The sequence below is a fragment of the Paramormyrops kingsleyae genome, chromosome 7, assembly GCF_048594095.1.
Source record: "Paramormyrops kingsleyae isolate MSU_618 chromosome 7, PKINGS_0.4, whole genome shotgun sequence".
In the NCBI taxonomy this organism is placed as follows: Eukaryota; Metazoa; Chordata; class Actinopteri; order Osteoglossiformes; family Mormyridae; genus Paramormyrops; species Paramormyrops kingsleyae.
This window is the reverse complement of record NC_132803.1, coordinates 13,082,635-13,107,970: the sequence shown is the minus strand read 5'-3', so window position 1 is coordinate 13,107,970 and position 25,336 is coordinate 13,082,635. Positions and strand designations below refer to the sequence as shown.

The 25,336-nt window shown below is 45.0% G+C and overlaps 1 protein-coding gene across 1 annotated transcript; it reads right to left on the bottom strand.

Annotated features, from left to right (window-relative positions):
• Positions 1-406: 406 nt before the first annotated feature.
• Positions 407-23,752, bottom strand: grin3a (glutamate receptor, ionotropic, N-methyl-D-aspartate 3A). Its single transcript, XM_023808410.2, has 9 exons — positions 23,042-23,752; positions 11,118-11,704; positions 8,750-9,800; positions 8,096-8,241; positions 6,118-6,233; positions 4,753-4,904; positions 4,255-4,419; positions 3,787-3,857; positions 407-1,681 (listed from the first exon to the last, which is right to left on the bottom strand). Exons 1-9 carry the CDS (start codon positions 23,750-23,752, stop codon positions 1,351-1,353), a joined length of 3,330 nt encoding a protein of 1,109 aa, XP_023664178.2. The 3' UTR covers positions 407-1,350.
• Positions 23,753-25,336: the final 1,584 nt, after the last annotated feature.

Sequence of the window (25,336 nt, the reverse complement as noted above, 5' to 3'; positions counted from 1 at the left end):
TCCTATCAGAAATAAGCCCCTTTCATGTTCAGTCCATTGAGATGGGCATTGAACTATATGTGACCACCCCCCCCCACCCCCCCCCCCCCCAAATGGTATACAGGACTGGATACCTTAATAATCTCTGTCTTGCAATGGGATTTAATGAACCACTAAAAAAACAAAAGAGCCTTTGCTGACCCACCTGAACTGGAGGTGCAGTGTTTTCAGAGGAAGTGCACAGTTGTGGTTCAAATCCCAGGGCTGGTGGGATGGTTTCACCGCTTGGGCCCCTGAGCAAGGGCCTAACCCTAACCCCCAGCTGCCCCAGGGACTGACTGACATCCTGCCTTCTCAAAACATGCATGTCGCCTTGGATAAAACTATCTGCTAAATGACTGTAAATGTAGGTGTGGAGAGTGTGCCTGAGTGAGGCGTGTGTCCCCGATGTGATGTGTCCCCGATGTGATGTCCAAAAACGCCCTTCGAGGAAATGATTTGACGTTTATTTGGAACTTTATTTGTGGCTAAAATGAAACCGACCGACTGAAGATTCAGCAAGAACAACCTGAACGGAATGGCAGGGAAGTAGGCAGATGGCGGTGTGAGCGAATTCCGATGTGAAATGGAGCTTCTGGGAATAAACCCAGGGCTGCTTACTATTGGCCAAAGCGGAGACATAATCGGCAGCCGGTTCTCCCCCTTTCAGCCTCCCGACATGGCGATCGGCCATGCTTTGCAGTCTGACCAGTGGTGTAGTCCCTCACACGGGCAGGCTTTTGTGGTGTGAAAGAGATCCGCCATTTATGCAAGCACACTTAAAGTGGGTAACCAGCCGTGAGATGGGGGGCGGCACGAATTGTCTGGGGGTGTCAGGCATCAAATCGCTCCGACTTGAGCTTTCCTGGGACTCCACTGAGGAGCAGCTGCATTCATACATTATTAACAAGCCTTTGAGTTTTCTGAGCTTTTGCATCATCGCCGAAGGTGACCTGGACCCCGCCGTGTGGTGGGCCTCCTGCTTTTCTCGACACACTTCAGAGACGTGTGCGCGCATGTGCACCCTCGCCGAATGTGCAGCAGCCCTGTCTGCATGACCTGCTTCAAAGTGTTCAAGTGCAGACCAGTAGCTTTGAAGGTTCTTGTACGACTGTAGAGTCCCAATTTTCAAAAGAACTGGTATTTCCAAAATACTGTGTGCAAACGGATAGTCTTCAGTTATGAACAAAAATATAGGTTCCGGGTTTCTGAGGTTAACCACGTCCCCACAGAAGGAGAAACCATCCAGTAGCTCGATCGAATCCTCGGCAAGAAGACACCACCAGAACGTGTCTCCGATAGCCCATGTTTAAGGGAGAGCCGAGGATGGACCTATGATTCCGTGGTGGTGGTCGTTTGCTGGTACTGCTCCAGTTCCTCCTTCTTCTTAATGGCCAGCTGTAGCTCCTGCTTGATGATCCGAATCTGGGTCTCTAGATCAGAGAGTTCTTGAAGTATAGGGTTCCTGGCCAGACCGAGTAAGTCGGTCTTTCCATTGGAGGTGGTCTGCAGGGGGAGCTCTGTGTTGGCTGATGCCGGGGCGATCTCCTTGCACTGTATGTATTCTCGGTCATTCTGCTGACCCCCTTGGAGCGGAAGCTTCCGGCGGTTGCAGTTGGAGCTGGAGTCATTCCACTGGGCTTGATTGTTTTCGACGTTGTTGCTTAGAGCGAACAAAGGAAAAATGCATTAAAAAAATGTTCTCCGTGCTTTTTCATTCTGTCTACATCTTGGACACTGTACCGGTATTGTCTGTGTAACTGATTTATTTTACTTAATTTCATTTCCAATATGCACACATTTCGCTGCAATGCAAATGAGCAGATTCCACGTTTAATTTCTCTCATAGGCCCGTTTTGCTAATTAGCATCCTATCTGCAGAAATCACGGCAAGCCCCATCTTCTAATGGGAACCCGGGCTTAGTGAAACGCAGAGCCTGCTGTGCGTTCAGTAGCACCGCACATATCTTCAGAGCTTTAGCCATGGTGACATCAGAGGAAACCTTGCACTGCCCAGAAATCTCTCGCTTACTCATGCGTGACCAGACATCGACGTGCATGTGTTCCACAGGTTACTCAGATGCTTGGGTGTGGAGCACCACACAGCCTTTTACAACACGGATGAGAATTTCATTAAAACAGGGCTCCGCAACTATTTTTCCCAGTGGGCCAAATTTCATCAGCAACACAATGGCAAGCTCCACTCAGGGGGGGTCCAAGAAAATTTTGCATGGGGTGATTAATAGGCTAACAAAAAAAAAAAGGGTTGCAACACGAAAACATTCTTTCAGATGCGCAAGTATGTATATTATCTATTAGATTTTTATTAGAATTTACCCTGGAGTTTTATTGACAATAACAACAATAATTTGTTATCCCACATTTGTTCGGCAAGTGTAATTGACTGCCTGATCCCAAACGCAAATAAATATGACCTGTAACTGCTATTTTTCTGCCACTCTTGTTGCATGACGCTAGTTCAGCCTTCTAGCTTACGTAGCCTAAGTAATATTACAAACGTTACCTACCTCACAGATGCCATGTTTAAGTTTGACGTTTGAAGCCTTGTTGAAAGGAAAGGAAGGGGAGGCGGGGCTAAAGTGGAACAAACCATCGTTTACTGGAGGGGTAACCTATATAGTATTCTGAGCTCAGGTGATTATATCTGACAAGCTGTAAATTAGGAGAACTCCTATGAAATTTAATTATTAATTATGTTGAGTTTGATTTATATAATAGTTATGTTGCTCAAAACTGGAGCGGAACATGAGGTGGCGACCCAAAGGGAACAGTGGTAGCTGCCACCCTGTAGATCCAACACTGGGGGAGGGGGGATCGATGGAGCGGTGCGGATGTGGACCGGAGTCCGCCAGTTGGAGACCACTGCATTACATCATGCATTCCGAAGGAAGTTGGATAGTTTGAGGCGTACCTCAGTTTTTTTATTAAACATTATTCTTTTTAACTTCTACCACGAGATACAAGTGGGCATCGCAGTGGTGAGTTGAGTCCTCCCAAAGTCAGCTCTCATTTCACCGTAACGGTTCAGCTGAAATAACCTGGCTTCTGGGACCCTGGCGACAGACCCAGGGGGTACCGGCTGGCGGAAGCTCTGGCTTCTCTGCTGCGGTGCGTAAGATGCCAGCACAACTGTTGCAGAGCTCAGAATCAGGGTAAGGTTTTTACGGATACCTAAAAGCCTGATACACTTGTGCTTTCTTATATCTGCATTGCTAACAGGTGAAATGTGTTTACGAGAAACAACAGCCTTCACATCATTATCAGGGAATCTTATTAGAAGCAGCGGGGGGGGGGGGGGGGGCTTCATCTGCTTGTACATAACGGCTGTGATGTATGGTGACTGCAAAGATGCCTTAGCCAATCACAGCAGCTCAGAGCCACAGAGTGCCATATGGACGACCAGAATGCTACTCAGAGTGTTTATCCTGCACTCTCAGGTACTGTATGAGAGAGGACAGCAGGCCACATCAAGCCCAATTTCTGTAGGGGTGAGGTGTGGAGAAGTGGGGGGGGGGCTGTGAGCTGGTCAAATAGCATGATCACACTGAATGCATCTTGTTGGGGCTCAGAGAAGGATGGTTATACTTGGACATTAAATGGAGCTTGTCAGAGGTGAACCACTCAAAATAAAATGTTAATCAAGCTGGAATGTAAATATGTAAAATGCAAGGCAGCGCCCTTTAAAAAGGCTTTGCTGTCATGGTGTGGTGACACCTTATTATGACAAAGTGTAAAAGGAACCAGTACCTCTTCTCCAGTTTAGCCACAGTCTGTAGCTTGTCTTCGTGGAATGATGGATTCAGGGCACGGTGTAATCTCTACAAAATCAGCCAAAAGTCAAAACCGCAATGCGAGCTCCTGCACACTACTCAGGTATCGATGGCATTTTCCATGTGATTCGCACCAGTTAGGCAGCTAAATATTTTTTCAATAAAAATCTCTTAATAAGAATCTCTTAAATGAAAAACTTTGATGTATTGAGGGGAGAGAAGATGTTTCCCAACCCCTATTGGATGGGACAACTATGTGCAGTCAATTATAGACTGACCTACTGTGCTAAGCACTGACTGTCGGTAACTTGCAGCTCCGGCTAACTGCCTTTCTGTTATGTAAAATCACGAAATGTGACAAATTAGATTTTGCTGGTCAATTCGAATTCCCATCTGCATTAGCTTGGTGCTTCACGGCCATGTGACCCGAAGCAGGGGCTCCTACCTGGCTCGTGTGAAGCCAATACTTAAAGCGGGGCTTCTTCCGGATGCCGGGGATGACGAAGCGGTAGACGACATGCTCGGCGACCGTGGTGAGGAGCGACAGGGCCACGCCGGCACACAGCATGACGAAAAGTCCCGAGAAGTGCTTCACCCCCATCTGCAAAGTCTACGACAGCACAGGAATCCGTGGGCTGGTCGCCTGGGCCTTGCAGGCTACATGCTACATCTTAGGGAACGATGAATTTGGCTCGGAGTCCAGTTTCGGCATGAAGGTGAGGTGACATAATGTGCGTATGGGTGAGTTTGGGGGTAATTTGCTGGCACTGGACCAAAATGTGAGATTTGCCATGTCTTTATGTCTCTGTATGTAGTTTTGTTTAGCCTCTATGCGCAGGTCTATCCCAAAACAACTACAAATTCCAATAAACAGATGGGTTTCGTTCAATCGTCACTGGTGACTGATAGTCGTGGTGCAGAACAGGAAAGCACGTTACAGTACCTCTGTGACGGCGAAACTCCGCTTGCCACACGGGACCACCTTGTACCACTTGTCATGCAGCACATCCATGAAGCCGTCGGACTTGTACTGGCTGATCAGCTCTGAGACGTTGGAGGTGAGTGCAGACCCCTGGGGAAGTCCGATGCCATAGCCTTGGGGGGTGAGAGGTTTTATCAGAAGAGTTGATCCTAAAAAAAAACTGAATGGCTTTGCTAGGGGGCAGGATAATGATAAATAAGAGCTGAGCACAAGCGACTGCCCCATGACAACACAGGAAGCTCAGCTTCCCCCATAAAACTGCCAGCCAGAAGAATTAGTCAATGTATCAATGTAAATTAATTTCATTTGCGATTAAAAGTGTAATCTACCTTACTGATGGGATCACAGTGCTGATTATTTCACGGGAGTTGCTTTCGACAAACATTAATTTTCCCTTAGAAACCTGGGTTAATATACTCCATAGACGCTCACTGACGTTGTGCTTCACTGGAAGTCTGTGGAAGATTCTTGTGCACTTTGTCTAGAGAATAGACAAAAGCTTATTTGTGAACGTGGTCCAATTACGTGTTTTCGGAGTCCGCGGGGACACCGTGCTTCACTGGGACTCTGTGAGAGCTTCACGCATGGCTGTTTGCTTAGGCAACGTTGTTTGGACGGAGAGACTTGCAGTTAGATATTTAAGACCTGCCTGGAAGTCAGGCTTGTGAATAGTAGAGGGGTACAGAAGCATTTTGTTGAAACCCAGAGTGACCGTTTATTGTTTCGTTTGTCATCTTTAGCCTGTGGGATTTGTAAATATTGCAAATAAAGTCACTGTCATTGAGTTGATCATTGATCATTTGTTTAAATTTCAAGTTCCGTGATTTTTAGTAGCCTACTTCGGTAGTTAGCTTGCTAACTAACCTATGTGTGTGTTCAAGCTGAGCTAGAGGCATTGTACCATGGCAGGCACTGTAGCTAACGTTGTTAAATTTGATGAAGGAGAGCAGAATTGACATATAAGTAGCAGACCTACTAAAATGAAAATAAAAAGACCTGTTTTAGGTCATACTGCCAACTGTCCACTTTGTGCCTCCCCCACTTTAAAAATGACCATTTGCCACTGGAGCAGAGGATTCGTATTTTATACACTGTAAAAATGACAGTTACTATGATACCCCCTTTCTCTGCCCTTACAACTCAGGTAGAGGCACAAACATGAACCCTTTGTCACTGTCCAATAACAACTGCTTCTAATTTGTCCCCATTATGGTTGAGGTTCCTAGGTCCCTAAAGCAATTACAGGGCCGTGTGGAGCTTGGGAAGAAATGGCTGTGTGTCACCCTGTGTCACCCCTGTGTCACCCTGCACGCCCGTCTCACTTGCCTTCAATTGCAAACGGTTTCCCCACCGTGAGCATCTTGCAGTCGGCGTCTATTGACACCTCATAGTCCAGCAGAGCTTTGTCCATGATGAAGGCATCAAGTTTTTGTGGATCATTCCTGGAAGGAGAGTTGGAGCTGTCATATTTGATGACTCTGTCTAAGTTCTAACACGAAGAACGGCCTGTCCTACACACTTCATGAAAATGCAGTGGTTTAATGTGACCTATAAGACATCTCATTTATAGAATTGTATATCATTAGTAACATCTGATGTTCCTGGTCTAGAACCGAATACTAACTAGACATTCTTCAGTAAAGTTCAAGATCTTCTTTCAGATGGACAGTTTTGGCCAGTTTACCCAGTTACCCAAAGCTTGTCCTGTTTTTGCGTTATTAGTACATGTTTACTTCGACTTTGAATTTTGAATCCCTTTGGTTTCCAAATTGGCGCAACAGCAGGAAAGTCCTGCTCTTGTGTCCCTGTGGACAGCAGACATCATTTTCTGAGAGTTTGTTTCACTGATTTATTTTTTTTTTGCTGCACAGGTAAAAGCCTTGAGGAGGGGCATCCAGGAGAGCCTAGGTTTTTAGGACAACAAAGAGCTTACTTGACCTCCCTGCCTGACAAGGGGAGAGGGCTGCAAACAAAGAGTCTTCACAGTCTGTCTGTCTAGAATTGTTCATAATTCCATTGGTGTCAGTAGTGACTGTAATCTCTGGATGTGTCACAAGAAGGCTTGGTTCTGTACCAAGACTCGTTATGTCTCCTGTCACCAGAACCCAAAGATAGCTTGTTTTGTCCTGCCTCTGATCTGTGAACCGGGAACAGTGAAGTGCAGTGAAGATGGCTGACAGTCCAGCTGCGGAGATTCCCACAGGCAGAAGTGTTACGCTTTCATAGGGCTTTGAGATGGATGCCCACAGACGCTGTGCTGTCAGTCAGGACTCCGTACCGGGAAAGCGGAACAGCACTGCATGTATACTCGCATGTTGCTGAGGAGGATTTCAAAAAGGTGTAGACCTCAGCGACGGCCTTCACTATCACTCAGATCAGGTATGTGCGTGTGTTGGCCACACACAGTCACTACACTCAATAAAACAATGTGCTCCTTATTTAGGAGATGCTGCAGCGGCACTTTCTGCTAACCAGCTAGTGAGGAGAGTCAGAACATCATAGGTAGATAGCTGGTTAGCCCCCAGGTGGACTGATCGAGTGGCTTGGGCCAGTGCCCTAGGGTGTCATATGTACTAACAAGTGGTTGGGGGGGGGGTGTGACTAGATTTAGCGGTCTGGACCAGAGCCGTGGTGCTGGTCATCCCATCCTCCCAGTACACTTCCAGCACATGGCTCACATTCACAGGAAGCACAGGGTCTTTAGTGCCTTTTTGGAAAGTAACGACGATAATAACAGAATTTACTGGAATGCCACTTTAATGCTATAAAGTGATCTAAACGGAATGGATTGCAGAGAAACAGGGCCTGACCTTATGAAGTGTCAAATTTAAATGAAACTACAGAGCTAATTGCCTACATACACAGCCAGTGTGACCTTACCTTAAATTTCAGGTAACACGGATGGTGTTTCCCAACAGGGATGGTGGTGCCTAACAGGGATGGTGTTTCCCAACAGGGATGATGGTGCCTAACAGGGATGGTGTTTCCCAACAGGGATGATGGTGCCTAACAGGGATGGTGTTTCCCAACAGGGATGGTGTTTCCTAACAGGGATGGTGTTTCCTAACAGGGATGGTGGTGCCTAACAGGGATGGTGTTTCCTAACAGGGATGGTGTTTCCTAACAGGGATGGTGTTTCCTAACAGGGATGGTGGTGCCTAACAGGGATGGTGTTTCCTAACAGGGATGGTGGTGCCTAACAGGGATGGTGTTTCCTAACAGGGATGGTGTTTCCTAACAGGGATGGTGGTGCCTAACAGGGATGGTGGTGCCTAACAGGTTCGTTGTTCTTGCCAGTACTCACTTCAGGTGGTCGATTCCGTCTGGGGTTGCCGGGACGTTGTATCGCCGCATGTACTCGTGCATCTCGGGGAAGCTCTTCTTCACATAGTCCTCCGCACTGCTCTCTCTGACCGTCCCGAACCGGAATCCTTGGGATGGGTGATGCAGCTGAGGGTGGGGGTGGATCACTCATCACTGTACACATACATACAGTACCTGCTGTTTCTGCCGGCTGCAGTGGTCAGGTGCCCGCGGTCTATGTGCCTGTCCATTCCTTTCTCCTGCCTTCTGTTCTCTCTCTCTCCATCTAACCCTTCCTCACGGTCACCTTGCCAGCAACATCCTGCCCTCCCTCAATGCCTCTTCTCATCATGTTTCCAATTTGTCTTTGTGTTTTACCTGTCTCCCAGAAACAGAGCTTCCCCCCCCCCCCCCCCCCGGTCTGTCTTATTGTCCCTGTCTATGCCCCCACTTCCAGTGCCCCCTAATAAGAGAGAAAAAAAAACTCCCTAACCCTAGGTAAACTACTTTGCAGTACGTACCCTTCCCTGTGTCATGTGATTCCTGTTGGCTTGGGAATATCACATGTATGTACTGGATGAATATCTCTTTATAGAAAAAATGCCAGTTGATGCTCAGGGCCAGAACAGACACTTAATTCCGGATGTTTCCATACCTTGGGGTCATGTACTCCTGAGAGCTGCTCATAGGTCTTCTCCCCAACCATCACCGCGGCCAGGTTTGCAGTGTAGGTGGACAGGCAGAACAGGCAAAATATGGCCCAGAGGTTCATGAGGAATCGGCCTGTCCAGCACTTGGGCGGCTTGATGGCTGCCGTCCTGCCAAATAGGATGGCGTAGCAGACGTTTAGGGCAGAAGAGAACGAGAAAACCTTCTTCCTGTTCCGGCCCTTGGGTGTCATGCCGAAGGGGCTTTTCCACTCATAGAGGGTGAGAAAGACGGCAGTGACGTGCAGTGACACGAAGATGCCCAGCCACATAGACCAATGCAGAGGCCACATGAAGGCGCCGATGGGCGCGGCTGTGTCCCTGGTCCGTACCAGAATGCCCAAGCTGGTGGAGAAAAATGGGCTGGTGAAGTCGATCATCTGGCTGCGGGCGGAGTTGATGCTGAATGAGGTGACAGCCATCTGAGCAGCACCGCTGAGGAGGTCCCCCACCAGTCCTGTCCAGCGGCCGTTTTTGTAGGCTCCATACTTGCCGTCACCGACGATATAGAGGTCAAAGTCAAAAGCCATGTCCTCTGCCAGCTTCTCCAGCAGGTCGATGCAGTAGCCATAGCAACACTTCTTCAGCTCCACAGGAACGGTGCTGTTTGGGCCCCAAAGGGCTGCAAACAGGTGCTCCAGCACCACCGAATCATTGACCAGCGGATCCAGGCACAGCTGTCCAGCAGGGCACTGTCCATCCTCATCCACTTCCCGGGTGAACACGAAGGGATGCTCCACCAGGGTCACCACTCGCAGGTGCAGCCTGGATGGCCGCCTCCAGTCCCCACCCCGGTGTGCCTGCCCCTTACCGGACCACATCCCATGCTCCATCAGCATCTGGCCCTGCTTCCAGCGGCCCAGCCGTGTCCACGTGGGGTTGCCCAAGGGGTCATGCTGCAAGTTCCAGATAAAGTGGTGGCTCTCCGAGGTGATCAGAGACTCCCGCTGGAGCTCAATGAAGCCACTCAGGCCATCAAATGACGTATTAGCCAAAAACCTGCAAATGGGGGACAAAGGTACACAGAGAAGCCAGTTTACTTCAAACACTGACACTTGAAGCTTGCAGTGGCCATTGGTCCAAAGGTCCAGATAACATCATGCAACAGATATATCTCATAGCATTCTATTTCACAGATTGCGGTAAACCCAAATGTAACTTTACTATGGTCTAGTTGGTATTTGGGCATGGATGGAGCCATTCCATCACACATTGTGAACAACATCACCATAATTCATATCTAATTTTATAATATTACACTACGCTACTTGCTGGCACAAATGGATGCCAAAATTACTGCAAAATAAGCAATGGCCTTAAATTAAATGAAATTTGCCTGTTGGCAGGAACACAAGATATTGTCAATATGGAATCGCATAGGATTCCACGCACCACAGAGATCAAAAGACAAGGGGTAATTTGTGCAGCAAAAAAAAAGAAAATGGCTTCAGTCCTCAGATGCCGAGAAGGATTTCTCTACCCATCTCTTTTCATCAGAATTTGCTAGATAAATTATGTTCCATGTGAAAAGCATGACTGCAGATTGCCGATTTCAGCTGTAGGATGTGACCTTGGATGAACCAGGCATTTGTTAAGTTAAATTTCACATATGGTGCACAAGTCCCATAATTTCTTCATTAAGTACCCTACAATGTGAATAGATTAAAATAAATGAATCCCATAAATTATTAGTTTCTGAAGTGTTTGCCAAAGGAGAACCCAAAAAATGTCCAGAATACTCTTTTCCCTTATAAACGTCTCAGCTCGTTTACAAACAGTTCAACCTCCACTGGTCTGTATAATCTGTACAGAGTGTGTTTAAAAGCCTCATGTTAAAGGAGCTGTAACCAAAGGCAAGAATTTCTTGCCAAATTGTCTGGGACCCATGATGCACCAGGGAGCCCTGAGGCAGCGACAGTCAGCGATTCGGCTCATAGCAGGAGCTGTGTCCCTTATCAGCTATTCTGCACCGGGCTCACCAGGTGATCCCGAGCATCCGGCAAAATGAGAGGAGACTAGCAACCTCTTCCGAAAACACTTGTCGCTCTCAGGCTCAAAGACGTCCCTCCTGCACCTGTCTCCCCTCAGAGGGAGGTGGGGTGGGGGGGGGGGGGACTCCTACTGTCACCCTTTCAGTCAGTTCCTTTTGGATCCTTAAGGAGAGAGGTCACAGCAACCTTGTATGACAAAAAAGCCATCTTGTCATAGCATGAAATCGGGGTAGTCACATCTGTCACACACATACTTCTGACTTATACTGTGTGAGTCTACGGCATCAGCTGGACATCTGAAGCTAGAAACTGAGGGAGTTATTACCTGGAGAGGTATTTTCCTGAGGTTAGGTTTCTGTTGTCCATAAGCAGGCAGTTGGTGGTGCTCGGCAGAAGTGCAAGTTCCGGGGAAACACGGGCCGCAGCCCCCACAGCCCTGGCAACCATCTCCAGGGCATCTTGCACATAGTGATCTAGCACTGGCTCCGACATCTTCCCATGAGCCACCAGCCCCAGAGGTAACCCCTCTGTCCTCAGCTCCCCCACATCCTGAGCATCCCCCAAGACCCAGTGGTGGTCCGCCGTCGGCCATAGCTCTGCAAGGGCTCTGAATATCTGTTGGACATCCTGGATGTCGCACCCGAAGGTTACTACCGTGGACGCGACATGCCCTACGGCCTTCAGGGCCCCACGGATGCCATCCCCGGTGGTACCAGTGGCAGAGATGTTCACAGTGGGGCCCAGGTGGAACCGGGAGGTGTTTTGGAGCTGGAGCAGGAAGTCTGAGATCTCCCATTCTTGACACAGGACCAGGCTGATGTGGTACCAGCTGTTCATGGACAGGATGGAGATGATGAGCTCTGCTTGAGGGGTGATGGAGTTCTGCATGCTCATCTGGAGGTGGAGGGGGTTCTGTTGGGGAGGAAAGCCAGTTCAGAAGTGAAGCCTCAATAGAAAATGTGCCAGTATATTTTGTCTTGGTGAAATTATCAAGAGACCCAAAATTGTATTGCTTTTGGGAGCTTCTAAAGATCATCTCTGTGTAATGAGTTGACCTCGGTCAAAGAAATGTTTCATTTTCACCAGTGGAGCACCCTTTATTTCTCACGCTTGGTCTAGTCCACTTAAAGCAAAATCTTAATTTAAAACAGACACTTCTTTGGCTGAATGTATTCACATCTCTGGGAGGTCATAAAAATGACAGCAATTGGATATGAAATCCATCATCTTTGCAGAAATTCATGGTTTACTCCCACTGGGCTGATGGTGCCCATTGCCCTGATTTTACAACAAGATAAATTTACCAACAACAGGGAGGCCATTTTAAATGAACATTTTCAAGATTTCTTATTTGACCAAGCACAGAAACAATATCAAATACTTTTTAATTAAGTGCATGGTTCCAAGTGAAAAATAATGAGCATTGCAAGAAAGATAGCCTTTTTGAAAATCAAAGTAAGCAACGGCAATGCAAGCAGAATGTTCTAGAACCACCACAGCCATCGTAACTCCCGTCAACCGTGTGGACCTTATGCGTAACTCAGCGGCGCCTGATATCCCCAAGCTGTCATTTTCCACCAGTCTCCTAGAAGCAGAGATTCATGCTGAGAGAAGAGGGTCACAAAAGCAAACCGCAGGGTCCAACCAAGGAGTCGCTAGTGACATGAGAATGAAAGGCAGAAATAAACCTCCCAAACAAAACCGAACTGTACAGCAATCCAATCACTGAACCCAACACAGCTACCCAAACACAGGCTGACATGTCCTTTGCATTTCTCTATAGACACTGCTCTCTTTACTGATGCCCATCTCCCAAGTGGCATGTCTTCAGTGAGCAAAACTGACATCTGAAAGCCCAAGACCGATACAGACGTGCTACTGTTCCATAACTTACTCACCATATCTAACTTTGACCAGTGTTGTTAGCAGCGTAACTTAAAAGTGTGTGGCTCAGCAGGCTAAGCCTCTGTACATGTGATCAGAAGGTTGCTGGTTTGAGCCCGGCCTCAGCACGTCAGTGGCTGCCTTAAGCAAAGCTTTTAACCCCCAGCTCACTGGATGCTGCTATGGGGGGGCTGCCCTTCATAGCCAGCTTACTGTCACCTACAGAGAGCAAGTTGATTGGGGGAGGCATAAAGAGAATTTCCTTCTGGGGATCAATAAAGTATCAATTATTATTAAAAGTTATACCTTTTACTCTTATGTTCTATATTATATGAATGTTGTGGTTGAAATCCAAGATGGTATTACAGAGGCTTAGAGGAACGCATACTGTAAAATGAACCACAAAAACATTTAAACACCCATGAATTCATGTTGGAGAGTCAAACATTCATGCTAAAAGGATTCGGAGGACAACTAAATTCTGCTTTAATCACCTTCTTGCCTCAATTATTTGATGACCACCTTAATAACGACTAGCCAGTTTTTTATGGTACCTGGGGGGTATTCCATGAAGCAGGCTTAAGGGAAAGTCTGACTTATTTCGACAAGTCAGTCTTACTTAAGTGAGAGTTCCGTTCCATCAACGTGTCTTAAATGAATCTCCGCTGAATTACCATGGTAATTTAGGCCTGCGAACAAGCCTGGTCCGGACCAGGCTGTCGCGCTTAGTTTAGCGTTGTCTCAAAAAACGTCCGACCAGGCAAAAGATCGTTCCGTCGGACGAAATTCCATGATTTTACTATTCATGTCATGTAATCTGTTGAATTATGTGTCCTCATCTGACATGTTTTACATTAGGCCTATCTCATTGAATTGTTTTGTTAATGTGTAAGGTGTACCAAAATGACATGAGTTAGCGGGAGATTGAGTCTTGTATATACGTATATAAAAAATGGAACCCTGTAGTCAATGCTGTGAGTAAAAGCAAGACGAGAAAGCAGAGAATAAAAACAATCTTTTCTGAAGTAAAGCTCTGCGTGATACTTCCATAATATGGAGAACAGAGCTGAGATTGCTACATAATCAATATAATAAAGTCCATAAAATCACGTCTTGGCATTCCAATTAATTCCAAAATAATTACAGTAAAATCCCGTTATAGTGGTCTCGCTTATAACGGAATATCGTCCATAACGGACGAGGTCCGCTGGTCCCGACCGCGTGCTTTTAAGAGCATGCAGAAAAAGCATCGGATATAACGGACTCACTTATGTAGCCTGTATAATAGGGAGGGAAGTGCCATTTAATTGGACCTCGCCCCTTAGTGTCAATTAGTCCAGGTGGCAGAGGTGGTTTTCCTGTAAAAGCGTTGGAAGATTCGGTTGAGAGAAGGATAGCGCCTAGCAGGAAGTAATTCATGAAGTCGTGGGTACGCATAGTGCAGACGGAATCATGTGAGTTTCCTCTTGTGCTGTCTAGTCATTTAGTGTTTTATTTTAACTAATCACTAATGTGGAGTGTTCTATTTGTAGTGCGTTCTGATAGTGGAAGCGGTATACGCGGTTGCGAGCCAGCCGAAGCAGCGCTGGTTTTGGGAGAGCGCAAAAACATTCCATGGTTTTTTTTTTTTTTTTTTAATTTGGTGTTTGATTTTGCGGGCTTGGTCTAAGGGAGGGAGGGGGAGGGAGTAATTTGGAGGCCCGCATATTGTATTGAATGTTGGTTTATTTTTGTTTTATCGTGTTTTGTTTTGTCTAGGACCCTGAGGGTCAGCTTCTGTGGGGAACTTTGTGTGGGTTGTTGTATGTATGCAGGTGAAGTGTGTTTTGTGTAATTTCACTAGTGTGTAATGCATGCTGTGGAATTGGTATGTTTCTTTTTGTCAATTTCTGCGTTTGTGTTCCCACGAGGACTAAGGCGCTGGATGTCCTAGTGTGATTATTTGTGTTTAAGGGGCGTAAATTCTTTTTATTAATAGACGGTCAGCCCCAGTATCGTTCCTTTATTGGAACAGCCTGCAAACGGCTATAGCGTTTACATTGGTGGAGATTCCCTAGGGCAACGGTGGGAGTGGTGCTCCTTGCCCTGCATGGGCGGGTTACACTTATAACGGAATTTCGCTTATAATGGACAAACAATTTGGCCCCCAGGGCCGCTTTTAGCTGTAGTTTTGTTCGGCTACAACGGACAAGCAGTTCCGCCTACAAGGCGTGTGGCGTGCCGGTGATATCCAGTGCAGATACGTACGTAGTCAGGATTATTAAGTCACGCCTCTGGTCAGGTAAAGTTGGATTACTACATGTACAATATAATAATCTATACCACAAGTGTATCTGCTGAGGTGTGGCATGAGTAAATGGTGTCCTGTAGTTGTGTTCTGGGCATACAGCAACTCTGGATGTAACGGACTGTTTTGCCAGGTCCCTTGAAGTCCGTTATAACGGTATTTTACTGTAAAATAAAAGCGTACGCATATTACAAAGGTGAAACATGAAATGCAATGACTGTATAATTAATCCGTTAAGATAATATGAACAGGAAGAAATATTTATATTTTAGTCACTGTCTACTTTGAAAGTTTACTACTGGAATAGCAAAGACAACATACGGTTATTTGTGCAGAACATTTCACACAGATGTGATTTAAAGTATTTTACGGAGATCAAATATTATACAGTAATAATGACAGGTGAAATTATCCCAGAAGGTTTCCCGTTGGTTATGAGGATCGAACCAGCAACTTTCGCATTATAAGGCGACAACATAAACCACTGTACCACCCTAAGTGTACTAAGCACTTGTAACATTTACGTAGGCCTAACATGCATTTATTCTGTCTGCATTTCATTGCCAAGCCAACTCACTGGCTGTGTTCATGGCCACAGAATTGCCTTTTTTAACGATTACATCTTTGTATTTTTCATAAAGCTCCATCGGCAGCGTTTATTCTGCGGCGGAAAGAAACACCGCTCTCGTTTTACAGGCTTTCCGACTCATTTGGTCGATCTATCGTTCATCCATTTATTTGGGCTTCTTAAATATCGCGGGTGTGCGCACTAAGTGAGACTATGCAAGTCTGTCTTGTATGAGCCTTGATTAATTAAAACTGAACTGCGTTCGTGGAACGACGTGAGGCTAAGTTTAGAGATGGAGGTAGGTTGAGTCTGACTTTTTCGGGAAAGTCTGGCTTTTTTTTTAAGCTACTTTCATGGAATACCCCCCTGATGAGTATATAGCAATATTATTTAACAAAAAGTATGGCGATACAGGCTTGGATCCAAGGAGGTGTGTAAGACACACCGACGACAGTGCCATTAAAGTTCTATCCTTTAAAATGGATAACAACCAGGTAACTTGCTAGTGAAAAGACCGTGACGAACCAAAGGTTGGTAAACAGAGAAGACTTTGTAATGAAAACAATCATTAAAAGTACCTTGGGAGATCTGACACTGTGCTTCCTCATTTGGAAAAGCAAAATTTAAAAAAATCTAATAAAAAGACAGACATGATGAAATATTAATCTGCCAGACTTTTTGAAATCATTTTTTATCTTGAAATTGCTTATAGAAACTCAAATGTTGCTGTTTTTGTTCTTTCCATCTACAAATGTTTCATTCATCAGCAGAACTTACACACACACACACACAGATTGTATCAGGCAGGACCTATTTCATATAAACTTCGGTGCTGTTCAAATGTGACAGTTGAAAGAATGTAGTTTCACAGTCTGTAACTTGGTGCCGTGATGAAGTGGTAACTTCTGAGCTGTCTGGCTTTCTAAAGGAAATTCCCCTTTTTTCGCATTTCGTCATGGCTGGAGTTCCATCGCCACATATTACCGTCAACTCCAGGCACCATTTGTTGAGCAAATCTGTATACATGACAGTGTGGAGATGTTGCGCTTTCAGCTTTCATTGGTAATCATCTCACAATGAAATTGTTTAATTCTGAGTTATATTCCTGTCAATCTCACATTCTCAGAGACGTTGCCTGTAAATGAAACAAACCAACTATTGGTCAATGTCAGGCGTGGTTCACATTGTGGATCAAACACTGTGTCTCAAAGTCTCCCCATCCAAAGCTTTTCGGTAAAACCACCTACCGTTTGAAGATTGATCTTCTCTACAGAATTACTGTGTTTAGCATTTAGCTTCTCTGAATGTGTGTAACTCCTGACTGCATTTATCCAAGCCTTAATATCACCAGAATGTTCTTTAATGCGTTGTTGGTTCGCTGGGGTGCTCTGTGCTTCCTGCAGCATGCCTGGAGATTTCCATGCGCCTGCTTTGGATAACTGGTTATAGTAGATGAATTGATAGGTGCTGAGCAGGTTATAAGTTTTACACTTGGCTAACATATAGATTCACTGGATGCATCACTAAAACAGCAAAGGTGAAGCAGCTGTCACTTAGGTATCGACTATGGACTTGGACTATTTTCTGCACAAAATTAGTTCCAGTTTACCTGTCACTGTGCACTTTTTTTGCCCAAATTTAATTTGCCTCCTAATTTAATTTTAGTCCTAATTTGACCTTATTTACACTGGATATAAAAAATATGCACATCACTGTTAATTGCAGGTTTTTGTGGTCTGGGGTTTTGGGTTTTCAGATGTCAGACGACAATAAATAATTTCACAACTTTTCCCACCTTTAATGTGACCTATAACCTGTACAATTCAATTGAAAACAAATCGTTTAGGGGGGAAAAAATATAAAAAATGTACAATAAGTTGGTTACATAAGTGTGCACTTCCCTAAACTAATACTTTGATGAAGCACCTTTTGGTTTAATTACAACATTCAGTCTTTTTGCGTAGGAGTCTATCAGCATGACACATCTTGACTTGACAATATTTGCCCACTCTTCCTTGAAAAAAGAGCTCCAGATCTCTCAGATTGTGAGGGCATCTCTTATGCATGGCCCCCTTCAGGTCACCCCGCAGACTTTCAGTTGGATTTAGGTCTGGGCTCTGGCTGGGTCATTGCAAAGCTTTGATTTTCTTCTGCTTAAGCCTTCCTTTTGTTGATTTAGATGTTTGCTTGGGGTTATTGTTGTGCTCAAAGGTGAAATTCCTCTTCATCTTCAGCTTTCTAGGAGACACTTAAAGGTCTTGGGCCAAAAGTGACTGGTATTTGGAACTGTTCGTAATTCCCTCCACCTTGGCTAAAGCCCCAGTTCCAGCAAAAAGAAAAACAGCCCCAAAGCCTGATGCTGCCCCCACCGTGCTTCACCGTGGGTGTGGTGCCTTTTGGTGATGCTCAGTGTTGTTTGTGCACCAAACATACCTTTTGCAATTGTGGCCAAAAAGTTCAACCGTGGCTTCATCGGTTTCATCTTTTCATCAGTTTTGGAGGGATGTCCAGTTCTCGGTAACGTCACCATTGTACCATATTTTCTCCACTTCTTCATGACTGTCTTCATTGTGTTCTATGGTACATCCAATGCCAAGGAATTTTTTTGTACCCTTCTCCTGACTAATGATTTTCAACAATGACATCGCTTTATTGCTTCAAAAGCTCTCTGCAAACCATTTCTTTTGTTGTAAGATGCAACTGACAAAATGTGAGGAAAATCCTACTAGAACAGCTGAACTTTATTTGGGATTAAGCAGAATCACTTTAATTGATGGCAGGTGTGTACCCAAAAGACTGAATTCTGTAATTAAATCAAAATATTGTTCAGCAAAATATTAGTTTACACACTTATGCAACCAGAATATTGAATGTTTTATATTTTTTATATTATTGCACCCTAACAGATTTGTTTGTTTTTAATTTGAATTGTACAGATTATAGGTCACATTAAAGGTGGGAAAAGTTTTTAAATGATTTGTCATGGTCTCCTGGCATTCTAATAGGGGTGTGTACTCTTCTTATATCCACTGAAATCTCCTCACATTCCAGAAATGTTTGCACAGGTTCTTTGGAGTGTTTCGTACTAATTATGGAAACAATATACACTCTTGTACCTTAAATAAATGATTACATTGCCAATTGTAATTATGATCCGTAGCTTCAGTGGTTATCAAGCTTTGTGGTACTGTTTTAAATGAGAGCAAAGCAGCAACATACCGCATGAGTGAAAAATAATCACAGGATCCCAGTAACAAATGACGACGACCTTCTTGTAGAGCACCTGGGGGCACTCTGACTTCCACTGGTGCTATGCATACCACAGTTTGAAAACCACTGGCTTACTTAACTACTTGGACTATTAATTCATAGCCTCTAAACAATTATCCAAACCACTGATGCATTTTAGCGAGGGTGACTGTTAGCCCGTGTTCCTCTGATGAGCAGCACCACATGCACAAACGCATTTTCAGTACCAGTCAGTAAAGGCCAGATAATGACATTTATTTCACATTAACACAGTCGAAATCAAATTAAATCTCTGCGGCCAAAATTAAACCAAACCACAAAGATATGAGTTTCACTTCCTAAAGACTGGGTCAGTTTCTTACCATTGAAATGTATAATAAGTTCTAGTTGCATCTTCTATGTTCATTAACACTATGATAGTTTTATGCCGTCCAGGCTCTCTCAGCAAACTGCCCTGTGCTTCCATGGATCCAGATTCCCCCGCAGTCCTGACATGGGTAAGCAGCTACGGATAGATGGATGCACACTAACAAAGAGGTCGTTATGACTTTGCTTGCAAATCACTAATTGTCTCCTCAGTGCAGGGTAGCCCTCTGACCTAGTGAAAAGGCCGATGCCATTAATTCAAGTAAAAGTTACTCAAGACTGACAGATTGAGTGATATTGTGATACGGAGTGGCTGCCTCGGCTTTCTGTAGATCTGGTTGATTTCCCCTGTGGGCAGCTTTTTAAGGGAGCTCAGGAAATACAACTGTCTGGATAAAAGCTTTCTGGGCACTGCGTGCCAAAAAAAAGGATCTGGAATGTAACAGTATTTCTCAGTTAACACATGCGCACATACATCTTGTAAAGCATGAATTCTGAAGCTGCAATCTCACCCCTCTGGCCCATTTAAATATTTATACAGTTTTGCTACTTGACAGTGGCCTGTATTTTTAACAGGGATGTCGATTTATTCAAATAAATGTTTGTGACGCTTACTATACTATGCTTACTATTGGATGTCGGAATTCATTAATGAATTTAAAAGAATTTCTGTATGTTACTTGCTCATGTTGTGTTATTCAATGACCTCTTTAGAGCAGCAATGACCTCTCGCTTTTCACCTGGCTGTTAGTGAACTTGCAACCCACATAACATGCACATTCAGTACGTGAGCCATCTATACATTTTGCTCTTGCACAGAAGCAAAGATAAACAGTATTAGTGAATGGGCCACCAATGAGGGAAGTTTCTGGAAACCCGTGGAGGAGTATTGATCTTTGAACGATTACGATAACTTAGGTTTGCCAGGGCCCACCCCCCAAAGGCGTAAATTATGGGGAGGTTGTAACCCCCCACCCCCACCAAGCTCAAAACCGGCCAATATAACCCCCTGGACCCCCTTAAATGGGTGGAAACCTCAACCCCCCTAATGGCCATCCCAAAGTTAAAGTTATACCCTTGACACCCCCACATTCACAATTACTCCCTCACATGCCCCCATGGCTGACAGCATGATGAGGCACATACACGGCCTTAGTTAACGATAATTGATCTTAGTAAACATCCATCCATTTTCTGAAACCGCTTAATCCCAACTGGGGTCGCGGGGTGAAACGGAGCCTATCCCGGGAACAAGGGGCGCAGGCGGGGAACAACCCCGGGCAGTCCCCAACACACCACAGGGTGCACACACTCACACACACACACTCACACAACTACAGGGCCAATTTAGACTCACCAATCATGCTCTTGATAAACATTGTCAGTAAAATCGTGTTGCTTTCTGTCAAGGTTCAGATACAGTCATTCAGGAGGTATGCTGTAGTTCCTCAGAAACAGAACAGTTTTAAGTAGTAGTATGGAAAAGTGAACTGTAAGCTGTGTTTTAAGTGACTTTTGTTAAGAACCAATAACCAAGTTAATAACCAAGTCGGGAACTTAGCAAGCGCAGACTTGAGTATCGGAGTATGACGACACTTAGTGGTATCTGACTGCTTAGTAGCAAAAAAGTTTGTCTTGACATAGAAGCTGCTAGGCAGCCAGTATGAACCCCTAGTGGACGCGCGGTAGATTGTAAAATATGCAAGAGTATGTGGATTTGCGCCGGCGAATTAAAGATCTTTCTGGGATACAGCAGGGTTTAACAAAAATGAGATGAGGTGCACATTTACATTAAACGGAACTCTTTGGCTACGTGACTGTTCAGTGTCAATAAACATAGTGTGAGAATTAGACAAGAGGACTAAACGATTTGTTTGCGGTTATCGCTGATTGATCCGATCTTGCTGTCACGTACCACACAGTTAGCTGACAGAGCACCTGTAACTGGGCGATGGCCATTAAAAAGGAGGGATTTTTTAAATTAAATAACGTATATAAATGCCCGAGCTTTCGCGAGGAGATGCTCCCAGCGGACCTGAGATCCGAGGAGTATCGATAAATCATGACGTGGCAGCTGTAGGTGGTGGGCAGGGTTTGTTTCGGCGTCACCTCTGGCCATATAACATTTTCTCTCTGACTTGTTCTTGCACCTACTCCCGTGTTACGCTGCAGTGTTGCAATTTTCCTGGTGCCCCAACTCCCTTCCGTAATCAGCACCCTTCCGTAATCAGGTGCGGTGCTGCCTCACCCATGCCCAAGACGTTGATTCTGATTGATTGTTACTGTTACTGAATAACCGCAATCTTTTCAACCATGGGCACCACCTCTTTAAAATCAGATTCATTTTGCCATTCAGCAAATACCGATGTATGCAAACAAACAAGCCGAAAAATTAAATCTGTTCATGCAAGGTATCCAACTAAAACTCACAATTCACTGTAGGCTAGTCAGTAAAATTCCACTCTTTCCCCATAAAGTTTAGTTTTAGCCCTACTGTACATTTACAATTATAATTCAATTTGCCAATTTGTTAATTTGTTAATTCAGTTATGCATTCTATATATTTTACCAAACAAAGCATCTTTTACACAGTATGTAAACCAAATGCCGTAAGCCTTATCTAGGAAATTAAATAATAATAATATGTATATTTGGATATGATCATTTACAAAAATATATATATATCAGTACACATGCATTTTAAAGGCCGCGTTTTATAGTGTCGAACTAATTATTCGCCCAAAAATACCATACCACCAAAGAGTAGCGCCTAAGGTGTGACTGGGATTGTTTCCAAACATTTCGACACGCTACAAGGATGATTATAAATCTGCGTTACGTAGATGTCGTACTACCGGCCGCGTAGAGTTCTCCGGTTCCTTCTCGTTACTGCGGCACGTTTGTCGGCCGGGTCCGCTTTGGCGCACCCTCTGCCCGGTCCACACTGCGTCGCCTTTGTGTCACTCAGCGACGTACGATTGCTGAATATCAATTGAATTGTGTAAAGGCACGAGAGGAGATTGTCGGTGTCACCTGCGTGGAATAATTCTTGCACTGTCGTCCATTTACCATACGGGACCAATAAATGTAAATCAGTGCGTATAATACTAATAAGGAAACGTGCAATTTTTCAATAAAGACATTTCAGAGATAACAAGCACTAATTATATGCACAAATTCACAAAATAGATTTGCATTAATTTTTAGACATCGATTGCGTACAGTCCTAATAGCGGTTCAGCGACCTGGAAATGGTTTTAAATTTTCATCTGGATCCCTGTGGCTGATGTTGTACAACGCCATGCGACCGCTGTCGCCCCTGTAAGCCGAGGTCCCCGCTACTCGGTCACCCATCGGTGACAGAGCGGACCTGCCAGCGTAACGGTGTATCCGCCAATCTGAACGTGCACTTGTTGCGTGTGTGAACAGAAACACCCTCAAAGTAACAGTACCATCCGACAGGTGCGTGTTTCCACGCAGTCATGCATATTACGTCGTTTGTTTGCGATTATTAATTATACGGTCAAGCAATGGCGAATTCCACATATATTACAAGGCGATGCATCAGACATGGACATTATTAGAATTTTATGCTGGTATTAACTTTAATATGGGACTATACGGCAATGTGTTAGGGGGGAATTATATAAATATATATTTTTGTGTAAATTAAGCAAATAAACGAATCTTTTGATTATTTGCTTTCTGCTTAAAACATTCTTGCACCCACACATTGTAAAACTGCTAGTGGTGGCTACGAAGTGGTAACGCTTTTGTAACGTTAAGATAAAATTTGATCTTCGTTCGTCCAAACTTTTAAGTCTACATTCAGGCTCAAGTTCACAATGTAGCCTACAATTAAAGAACATGACATACCAAAAGGAACTTTGCTCACCTTGCTATGTCGCGGGAACTCGTTTTGAACAATACTGATGACGGGGATTTGAAGTGCGGTGGACAGGAACTCCAACTCCAACATCTCGCCCCTGCTCTGAGGAAAGCCCATTATGGCAGAGACCCCCTGTACCACCACCGTGTGACACACGCTTTGGAGGAATGACACGGGGTCCGCGAAAGCTGGCGTAGTCGAGGAGGCGAAGGAGAAGGCGGGCAGCTCTCCAAGACTCGTTTCGACCACCATGACCACCTCCAGAGACAAGTTGAACGGTAATAGACCGACCACGCTGTTGAGGGCATCCGTGGCGAGCAAAACGGACTCTCTGGGCAGAAACACGCCACTTTCATCCTCCGCACTTTTATTCGTTAATGTTCTTTTCGCGCCCTTGTACTGCTTGTTTGTTAAACTGTTGGATGCGCTGCTCTTCCAGCTGTGATCGCTTCCACTGTCCTCATCTTCTTCGTTTCTCCCTCCTTCGGCGTGCCCATCTCCCAGGATGTCATGGACCCCCACGGCGTGGCCGTTTAAGACTCGGGGTTGTAGGTGCACGGCCCCCACTCGCACCGTGTGCCCAATTCTTCTCAGTATCTGACATGGCTGTGGGTGGGCGAGGGACCCCGGAACCCAAGTCGACATCAGGGTGCATGGCGTTAGAAGCGGGAGCAGCAAGAATCTGCCCAGGGAAGCCCAGATCCGCAAGCCCGTCATCAGTCCGCGAATTCTGCCGGCGCTGCCGAAAATCGGAGCTCCCTTTGCCCACCTGCGCTCCTTCTGCGCCAAATAATCCAGATACAGCAAAGTTACGCGCGTCCGCTCCCCCGGGCTGTAGTGTGACGGGCAACATTACATTGTATCGAGATTAATCATTTCATCACGATCTCAAAATTACACAACCACTTTCCTAATCCCCACTCAAAAATAAACATTACACAGGATGCGCTGTTAACTATTAATTGTTATTAAGAGGTAGAAACACATGACTATAAAATGAGAATAAAAGCATTTTCAAAAAAAAAAAAAAATCCGTTACAAATAAGATTAACGGAGGGTGTGATATAAACGGATTTTGTATCACTTGTATCCCTTGGCTTTGATTTCATTTTAGGTATGATATTTATAAAATAAAATGTGTTTCCAGGATATATTCCGTTTTGACATGCTGTGATATTCCACCATAAGCAAAAAGTCTTAAATACAACGTAGAAGAGGTCCTGTCTGTGATCACCTGTAACGCGTCAAGCGACCAAAGAAGAAAAAAAAAACCTCGCAGCTTCATTCGTTTTTCGCACAATGACGGCTATCGTCGCGCAGTGGCGCGTTGCGCTCCAGCCCCGCGGAGACGCTGCGCCGAGGAATTCCCTGGCAAGAGAGCCAACTTGAGCAGCTCCTCTGCTTAACCCGCTCACCGCCTTCTCGCCGGCTGCATACTGCCGCCGGTACTAAAGATACGAGCAGAAAGCGAATATTCTCGTACAATTATAACCGCAAATGAATCAGGCGCAGACACCACAATAAAGCAAATTAGGGAGTGGAACCACAAATTATCTTTATGGCACACAGTGCCACATTTAAACTGGTCAATGCTTCATTGTGAACTAAGTCTTTCGATGACAAGCAAAGTTCAGGCAGCACTGAAGTGAGGTCGATGCTTTATAAATAACTTGGCGAAGACAACGAACTATCCCGTCAGTCTGTGATGCCTGCAAACATACAGCCTTGAACGTTGTCCACCACGGTGCCACCGTTCCCATGGCGGGTTGCGTCCCCGCAGGCTGTGATGCCACTTACCAGAGGGCTGAATAGTCCCATATGTCTCACTTTTAAGTTTTGTTGCAAGAACACATTATGTATGATTATTAAAAATTGCTAGCATGTACTATTTTATTCTAGTTTATTCTATTCTGTTAAAAAATCTACGATAGTTATATTTTATTTATAGAATACTGTTTAAATTTCTATTGATACCAGGGGCGTTGTTAGGACAATTTTTTTTATAGGGGGTCTGTAGCCTCCTCCTCCCCCCCCCCCCCCAAAATAAATAAATAAATAAATAAATGTGTATTTATTGGCTTAAGTCATCAATAGCTTTTTATATTATATGTTTTCCTTCAACCCCCCAGGAAAGATTAATTTCCCATTATGCCGATATAAGGGTGTCAGTAAATAGTTCTGATGCAAATGAAATATAAATATTGCACAGGCAGGGGGCGGATTAAGGTGCACAGAGGCCCCTAGGCTACAGTGGTCTGTGGGCCCCCCAACCCCGCCCCCCTCCGCGCCAATGGGGGCCCC

Coding starts and splice junctions, on each gene's coding strand:
- grin3a (XM_023808410.2), bottom strand. CDS start 23,752: ATGACGGGCTTGCGGATCTGGGCTTCCCTGGGCAGATTCTTGCTGCTC. Junction 9,801..11,117: donor TCAGGAAAATACCTCTCCAG/GTAATAACTCCC, acceptor CCCCATTTGCAG/GTTTTTGGCTAATACGTCAT. Junction 3,858..4,254: donor ATTGGCTTCACACGAGCCAG/GTAGGAGCCCCT, acceptor CTGATTTTGTAG/AGATTACACCGTGCCCTGAA.